Genomic DNA, 8968 nt, shown 5'->3' with positions numbered 1-8968 from the left:
TTGCATTTCAGGCTGAGCAACGGCAAAAACAAACAGCTTAGAGCCAGAGAGGGACAGGGGTAGAGTGGAAGTTTGGATTAAGGAGGGGAAAAGAGGTCAGGTAACCACTCTGAATCCCCGACCTTGGTTTTTTGGGTTTGTTTTTTGTTTGTTTTTTTCTTTTCTTTTTTGGTCCCTCCACCTTTCAGGAAACAAAACTGTCTAGAGTCACTCTTGCTCACTCCTCCAGAGAATAGAAACTTGATGACCTTCGAAGCAGCCTTAAGATCCTAATTTAGAGCAAGAAGAGAACACCTCCAATTCCTCAATCCCCTCCTTCTGCTGCTTGATTCCTAAGGGACACTGCCATGCCCTCTCCCTAGTCAAAGTTGGACTCATCATGGCAGGGCCTAAATGTTATGACAATAGATTTTTTTTTTCCCAGAACAGAGTCCTGAAAGTTTTGCAGAGTAACTGGAAAGGAATTAGACTTGGAAATGACACCAACCAGTGAGGTCCCAGGAGCAAAGGGGCTGTCACTACCAAAGGTCCAAGCAGGCAACTGGTGCTGCCCGTCGCTAAAAATGAAGAACCAGAGCATGATTCACTTACATCAAGAATATGCAATGTTTATTGAGGAATGGGACCTGGCCCTTGACACTTTGGCTTTAAAAAGACACCAAGCTCAACTTTTATAGAGATTTATATAATATATTTATATATTTATATATATTTTGTACATAACACAGGCATCATGAAATTCCCATCTATCACATCTGGAAAATAAAATATCTTCCCACAACAATGACAACAACAAACAACTTGGCCCTTTCCTTCTCCTCCCTACCCTCCCATGCCTCCATTTCCCGTGGGCACACTGCTCCGCGGGGGGATGGGGATGCCTTTGGAAAAAGTCTCCCACCAGTTCCTGACTGTTAGAGGGCCAGAACGCAGAGGTGGTGTCGGGCTGGGCTTGTTGGCATGGGCCCAGTTCTTTGCGTTGATTGAGATTGTCTGGAGGGGATCCTAGACCATCTCTGAGGTTCCTCTCTCATTCACCCCAAACCCGTCCATCAGGCAACTTGTCTCCCTTTGCCTTTTTCCTGCACCACTTCTGGAGAACTGCTCCCAGGGGACCCGGGATGGTGGGAGGGGACACAAAGGGAAGAAGGAGGTAGAGGATATTCTGCTTCTCCCTATCCCTCAGGGAGAGGAAAATAACAATAATAATAAAAGGAGAGGAAGGCGGAGCTCCCTTCCACTCATGAACAAAGAAAATTTCTTGGCCAGAATCTGAGTGAAAAATACAAACAAGTGATGCACGGGACTACAACATTAATTAGCACACAAAGGTGGACAGTCACACTGCTGCTGGCACAGCTAAAATCCAGTTTGGGATTGAGGCTTGCAATAATTGAAAAAGCAACAAGCTTGGCCGCTTCTTGTAACCAAATCCCCCATCCCATGGGAATTTATTCATTGTGCTTTTTTTCCAGAACTTCCAGACATTTTGTACGGACATTGCTGCTCTGAGTTTGGCTTCTTCCTCCCCTTCTCAAGGGGATAGTTTCATTAGTCTCCTGACTCTCTCAGCGCTTCTGCTCTTCACACACTATTTCTTTGGAAGAGAGGGGGAGTTGCTGATTTAGAACTTCGGCCCCTCAGTCACTCCTCTTTTGGGGAGAGCTGACTGACGATCACTGCCCAACCCCTCTTTAGGACTGAGTCTGAAGAAAGACACCCCCATCTCGGCCCAGAAACTCGGCTCCCACAAGTCTAGGGGCAGCCACCACAGGCTTAAAGCCAAGTTACTGGGTTTTTTTTTTCCCTCTTCTTAAGGACTTTGTAATATTCGCATAGGAATATCACCAAGTTTTCTCTTGTTCAGCATCTAGGGAAGCATCTCCCACTCTCTCTTCTCTCTACTCTCACCCCAGTTTCTTTTACACATACACCTTTTCTCTGAGGCAAGGCCCACCACCTGTCCTTAAACATCCCAGTCACAGGATGGTGGAACTTCATTTTCTACGACCTTTCCCCAGGCTCCCGCATCTCTCCTAAGCAGAAAGAGGTGGGGAGATAGAGAAAGGGTCCGGTAGTTGGGGGTGTAGGAACAGGGGAACCCCTAGATCAAATGGCAAAGGCACATGGTTTGCTCCTTCCACTCCGCAAACACTTGGAATCTTAGAGTTTCAATTTAGATGCGTCTCCACTCCTAAGGCACAGGGTTATTACTTAATACTAGAGCTCCCTGGCTTCCGGGCTTCGATCTCCCTTCCTTCTCGTCCCCCCACCCTCATTCCTTGTTCTCTTCCCCACCCCAACCCCCAATTTCAACTAGACAGAGACTCGAAGACAACAACCTAAGGCCAAATCTCAAAATCGAAGAGATTCTGACCAGCTTGGGGGGGTGTCGAAAAGGGGGTACAGAGAATCAAAGCCAACCAGGGTTTATGGCACCGGAATTTCCTCATTCTGTCTCGGACAGTCTCGAGATCAATCAGTTCTGAAATTTAAAAAACAAAAACAAAACACAAAACCCACCAGCCTCCAAAGTAATGTCCTTCAGTCCAGCATCTGGGTGGGCGCGGAGGGACGGATGGAGGAACTGAGAGACAGAATCCACGAAGGGCCCGAGGGCCACCGGGAGTCTAGGCTGGAGAACGGCTGGCTGGCTGGCTGGCGGGAGGGAAGCGCTTATTCACGCGCAGTTGCCCATGGCTTTAACCAAGGAACTTTCTGGGAGCTGGCGGAAGATACCTCGCAGCGTGTCCAGCTCCCGAGTCAGCTGCTCCACCCGCTTGCGCAGCCGGTCATTGTCACTGGTGAGCTCCAGCACCTTCTGCTGGGTCTCCACGTTGCGCTGCTTGGCCTTGTCCCGGCTCTTGCGCACAGCGATGTTATTGCGTTCCCGGCGCACTCGGTATTCGCTGCTGCTCTTGTCCACTGACTTCTTGGATTTACCCCGGTGGTCCGTGGACATCATCTTGAGTCCCCCTCCCGGGGGTAGACTGTTCTGCTGGTGTGGGTGGTGCGGTGGTTGCGGTGGCTGGTGGTGAGGACTGGGCACAGGCGTGGGTGGCGGCGTGGGGTGCCCTGGTTGCAGGTGCATGGTGGTCTGGCCGCAGTGGGCGATCTGGTACTGGAGGTGGGACGCCGGGTGGTGGTGGTGATGGTGGTGGTGGTGGGGTGGAGGAGGAGGTGGTGGTTGCTGTTGTTGTTGCTGCTGCTGCGCCTGGTAGGAGTAGAGGCCGGACAGCGCCAAATGCTTATTCTCGTCCTCCTCCCGGGGCTCCTGCTTGATCACCAGTGGTCGCAAGGCCGGGGCCCCAATGCGCTCGTACAGGGGGTCTAATTTGCCGTCCAGGTAGCTAGCGGCCATGCAGCCATAGACGTGGGGGTGGCTCCCAGGCCCGTGGGCTCCGTGCATGGCGTGGCCGGCAGGATGCGGCTGCAGAGAGTAGTCGAACTCGCCCCCCGCCAGGGCAGCTTTGGCTTTCTCCTGTTGCTTGCTGTGCTGGAACAGATCAGCTAGGAACTCGTCGTTGAAAGCGGCGGGATCTATGTAGGCGCTGATGTCGATGGAGTTTTCGTTCTCACAGATGTCGCCCAGCTGTTCCGAGGCGGCGGCGGCTGCAGGTGTTGCAGGGGGCTGAGGAGGGACCGAGTCCCGGGGATAGCCAAAGGCGGCGCTGCTAGGCTGGTGGTGGGGACTCTGGAGGTGGCTGCTCATCGGGGGCCGGGACTCGACCTCGTAGAAGTTGGTTTGCTCCATGGGGGAGCTAAAATCTGCCCGGCATGGTGACCAGCTCCGGGAATCCAGACTGCACGGGCACCCGGACTTCGGGGAACGCCCAGCGGTCGTCAACAGCCAACACGATCAATCCGGGCCGGGACTAAGAGTAAAACGGCTTCCTCGGGAGAAGCACCAAGAGCCCACACTCCTTCCTTTCTTTTCGCAGACTGCGGAGAGATGAATGGGGCTACGTGCCTTCTTCTTTCTCCAGTACCCCGCCAGCCCGGGATCCAACCCTCCCCTCTTTTCCCTCCAAGCGCCTCCCAGCCCCACTCCCCTAGCTTGTTCGCCCTTAATCGCTAATGGCTCGGCTCTCTCCCTGCTGCTATTATATAGTCTCAAAATCCCGGGCTGGGCATCGCCCTCTAGTGTCCAAAACGCCTTCTGGGAAGCTATGACCACCGGTGGCAGGTTTAGATTCCCTGGGTCTTAGCGCCAGGCTCTTTTAAAGAAAGTTACCCCCGCCCCCGTCCCCATTCCGCTTCACTCTAGATACCCCTTTCCACTCTTCAGCTCTTTGTGAGGGGGAAATGTGGCTCGGAGCCCAGCCCCTCGGCTGAGAGGTGCAGCTGCAGAACGCCCACTTTCCCTGAGTGCTGTTTCTCTTAACCAAACCACCACTAGTGTAAACAGACACATGCAAGCCCATTCTATATACTGTGGGTACTTCAGGGAGCAAAGAAGAATTTCCATTGTGTCAAAAAGTAATTCGCTACTCTCAGTCTCCCTTAGGGCGGCAAAATGTGCCTCCCCTCTTTTCTCCTAAACCTCAAAGATTTTTTTTTTTTTTTTAAAGATCAGCTAAACCAGCGCCCTGGGTTGGAACCTGTTGAAAAGGTTAAGTGCTGGGGCGCACTGATAAGGAGTCCAGCGAAACATGTCTCAGTCCAAGGTACTGTGGTGGCTCAGAGGGTGAGAAGAGGGAAGGAGAGCCGACCCGCCGTGGGGTTAGGGGGAAGTCTGGCGCTGTTTGTGTGTGAGAGATTCAAGATTCTCTTTCAAAACAAGAATCAGTACCTGAGATGAAATCGGGGGGGTTCTAGAAGGTGGATGAGGGGGGCGCGGGGGTGTCAAGTTTCCGGACAGAAGCCTAGCGCACGGCACTTCGGAAAAGTCTAAAGGTAGTAGTGAGTCTTGTGCTTTTATCTCTGATCGCCAGGTGACAAATGAAGCATATCCGATTTACAGCCCGAGCCACCACAATGTGGTCTCACAGGGACACCGGGCTGACTGGAACGGGACGTTCCGGCGCTAGGACCCAGGGAGAAGAGGGGAGGGAGGGAAGAGAAGGGAAGGGAGGAAAAGGAGGGAAGATGGGAGGTAGCCAGGCAGTACTGCGGCCCTAAAAGGGACAAGGGGCGGGGAGCGTTCCCTTGGAGGCCACAACCCACTGATTAGAGGGTGACATTTAAAAAAAAAAATCACTCCGCCGGGGCCAAGGAGATAATCATTCTGGAGAAACGAGCGCAATGCCTCCAACTTTCCCCCTTGTATCTTTCCTGGGGAGCATAAGGGCCTGTAGCTCTTTCCTAGAGTGGTGGCTTCTGCTGGGACACCTAAAAACCTCGTTTAAAAAAGGGACAATAGGTTGCGGAGGACAGACCCCTCTAGAGCAGAAAGTAAGAAAATTATGCCTCATATCAAAACAAGAGAAATAAATTATTTTTAAAGAACCATTTTAAGATTGATCCCTCCCTCCCTCCCTCCCTCCCTTCCTTCCTTCCTTCCTTCCTTCCTTCCTTCCTTCCTTCCTTCCTTCCTTCTTTCCTTTCTTCCTTCCTTCCTTCCTTCTTTCCTTTCTTCCTTCCTTCCTTCCTTCCTTCCTTCCTTCCTTCCTTCCTTCCTTCCTTCCTTCCTTCCTTCCTTCCTTTTTCCTTCCTCCTTCTCTCCCTTCCTTCCTCCTTCCTTCTCTTCCTACTTCCTTCCTTCCCTCCCTCCCTTCCTCCATCTCTACCAGAGACTCCTTCTCTGCCTCTCCTCCTCCGTAAAGCTCCTTTCTCAATTATCCTGACTGCAATCACTTCTTTTCAGGAGCACTGGGGGAAAAGAGATGGTTTTAATACATTTCACTAATTTTTTCTAGACTGCACATTGAACGACCTTGGGTTGCAGCTACTGGCTTTTGGTCGGCTCTTTACTTTTCCTTGGTTCACCGTTTCCTGTCCCCAGTCTCCCCTCCCCCTAGGGTTTGGGGTGAAGGGTGGAGGCAATGATCTCTAATCCTGCCTGTTCCCTTGAGGTTGACCCTGAAAAAGAAGCTGTGTGGGCTGTACTTGGGGAAGGTCGGGCGAAAGCTTTTTTTTTTTTTTTTTTTTTAACTAAGGAAAACTCTAAACCCTCACCACTTAGGATAAACTATATTTACAAAAATACAAAAATGACATATATATTACTTATATTTACATATAACACATATACATATACAGTGGGGATTAAAAGAAGGATTAAATCTCTTCTAGGAATATATTCATGCTAGAAATGTGAAGGTGGTAATTAACTGTTCATACTAACTTCATATTTTTGAAATGCTAAAACTGTACCAAAGGAGCCTATCCTGAATGCAACAGCCCGGAATAACTTATCCATACTTCTGAGTGTTCTCCTCCCCCTCCGGAACAAATCCCCTAACCTGTCTCTGGGCCCAAGAATTAATTTCCAAGTAACCTTGAAGTCAGGGGGCTATGGAAAGCATAATTACTTCTGATTTCTGGGATATAATTTATATTATTTTCTTTTAGTTGAAAACTTGGGCCTGTTTATCCAGGTGAGATTTGGGGAGTTGTAAGGAATGACATTTATTTCAAAGCTAATGTGGCTTAACTTTCCAAAGTTTTAACAGTAATTATTCCCAACTCAGAGTTCCAGCCCAGATAACAAGAGAAAGGCTTTTTTTTGGGGGGGGGGACTTTATCTCATTTCTACTCTTTACCTCTTTTTTAAGGTACAAATGTTTCTGTTCTCCATTTGGGATCACCTTCCTATGCTGAAACAGATAATAGCTGTGGCCACCTAAATTGGGGCATCTTTCAGACTGAATGAGCAATTATTGTGTCAGCAGTCTCTTTGGAGACCAAATTGGTTTTAAAGAATCATTTGAAAAACTCTAGATAGCAACCACAAAATTTGGACAAAGAAAAGAAGCAAATCAGTTCAGAATGAATGCTGTGCTTTAATCACATTTTTATTCAATATATTTCCTAGTGAGTAATATCCCAAATATTTCATTCCCCATCTAAACCCATAAGCAAAGCATACTTTTAGCCCAATGCATTAGGATGAAGTAAGTAAGAAACAAGATAAATAAAACAATTATATCTGAAGGGTTAAAAATTCTGATGAGGTTTAAATTCTATGAGGTTATAAAAACATTTAGGGGAAATGCAGCATTTGAGCAGAAGATGGTTTTTCCTGGATAGTTAATATACCATCATTAAAGACTGTAAGAAAAAGTTCAGGGGGAAAAAAGCTAACTAAACTTCTTGTTTCAAGCTAGTGCTAGGAGCTGGTGTGGAAGGTGTTTAACCTTCTAGATTAGCAGACTGTTCTGGCTTCAGCATTCAGTGTTCTTCAAATGATAGCAGAAAGATTTCGGCTGATATTGCTCTAGTGGTAAGATTTTCTTCCTGATCAGTGAAGAATGATCAATTGGTTTTTTTTCATTCTCCCTTTTCTTTCTTTTCTTTCTTTCTTCCTTCCTTCCTTCCTTCCTTCCTTCCTTCCTTCCTTCCTTCCTTCCTTCCTTCCTTCCTTCCTTTCTTTTCTTTTCTTTTCTTTCTTTCTTTCTTTCTTTCTTTTCTTCTTCTTCTTTCTTCTTCTTCTTCTTCTTCTTCTTCTTCTTTCTTTCTTTTCTTCTTCTTCTTCTTCTTCTTCTTCTTCTTCTTCTTGTTCTTCTTTTTTTTTTACATATTGACATATTGCTAGAATTAGCTAGCAGTTGAAATCTTCCATGAAGTAAATACAAATCAGGGAGCATAAAGCTGTAAGGAATGTAGGGAGCTTATCTGCTCCAACAAGGAATTATGTCCGTTCTTGGTATGAAGCTGAAAGAGCTAAAAACTTGCCCAATATCATATATAAAATTAGTAGGAGGGAGGAAAAGGGAAAAGAGGAGAAGAATGAAAGCTGGTAAGGTTCCCCATCAAGAGCCAAATTCAGTAAAAGATGAAACATCTACCTTCCTCCCCTTCTACCTTTTTAAGCCAGTAAAGGAATGATAAAAATGATCCAGTCTTCACAATCTCCAGTAAGAACTGAGATACCCTTGGAATCTTCCTTCCTGAGAAAACCCCTCCTTCCTGTCACCCCCCCAAAAAAACCATGCCAAATAATAATGAACAAAGTGTGCATCTGTCTTTCTCTTTGTGTTTGCATATACATATATACATGCATATGTATATAAACATGTATACATATAAATATACATATACAAAATACATACATACACACATACATAAAATATTCAAGGACTAAATACTTATGTAATTGGCTTAACACATAGAAATTACATACAGGGGTCTCAGCTTATGAAGACACAAATGAATGAATAGAAATAGGGTAGTAAATCACTTACCATTTATTAATCACCTTGTATGTACCTGTAATTCATAGCACTCAGTCACTGGGAGCAATACAAGGATAAATGAAAACCAATTCCTGACCTCAAGAAATTTACATCCTAATGAGGATGACAAAACATTTAAGTCTGACAAAAGTAAGAATCTGATAAATGCACAAGAGAAGTAGAGACTTATGAGATCAAATGAGAGAGACATTTCTAGATGGGAAGAGGAGGGAAGATTTCATGGAGGAAATGCTATTTGAAGATAATTGAACTTTGTGGGATTGATGGGGATAGGAGAGAAGAAAGTATTCCTCTCCTAGGAGATAGAATGAACAAAGATGGGAAAACTCAACATGTATCTAGTCCCAGAAAGCATGTGCAAGAAAATGATGAGAAAAACCAGATTGGGATATAGACTATGTCTGACAAAATCCTTTAGTCATCTTCCAAGAGAGGAAGGGTTTGAAGAAAGATTTGTAAGAGGGATGGTGAGAATCATTATAAATGACATATGGAAGATTTCTCTAAAAGTTTTTCATCTTCCCTAATACCTAGAATAGTGCCTGATCTCGAGCTGGTTCTTTAATAAATGCTTGATTTCCATATGAACAGAGCAAAAGGATAGGGGTGAT

General features: G+C 46.5%; 1 protein-coding gene across 1 annotated transcript; it reads right to left on the bottom strand.

Moving 5' to 3' along the window:
• Positions 1-587: 587 nt before the first annotated feature.
• On the bottom strand, positions 588-4079 carry CEBPA (CCAAT enhancer binding protein alpha). Its single transcript, XM_051979736.1, has one exon. The coding sequence runs from the start codon at positions 3752-3754 to the stop codon at positions 2681-2683; it is 1074 nt and encodes a 357-aa protein (XP_051835696.1). The 5' UTR covers positions 3755-4079; the 3' UTR covers positions 588-2680.
• Between the last annotated feature and the right edge of the window lie 4889 nt (positions 4080-8968).

This window comes from Antechinus flavipes, chromosome 2 (genome assembly GCF_016432865.1).
Source record: "Antechinus flavipes isolate AdamAnt ecotype Samford, QLD, Australia chromosome 2, AdamAnt_v2, whole genome shotgun sequence".
Taxonomy (NCBI): Eukaryota; Metazoa; Chordata; class Mammalia; order Dasyuromorphia; family Dasyuridae; genus Antechinus; species Antechinus flavipes.
Note: the sequence above shows the minus strand (reverse complement) of the source record. Positions and strands in the feature narration are given on the sequence as shown.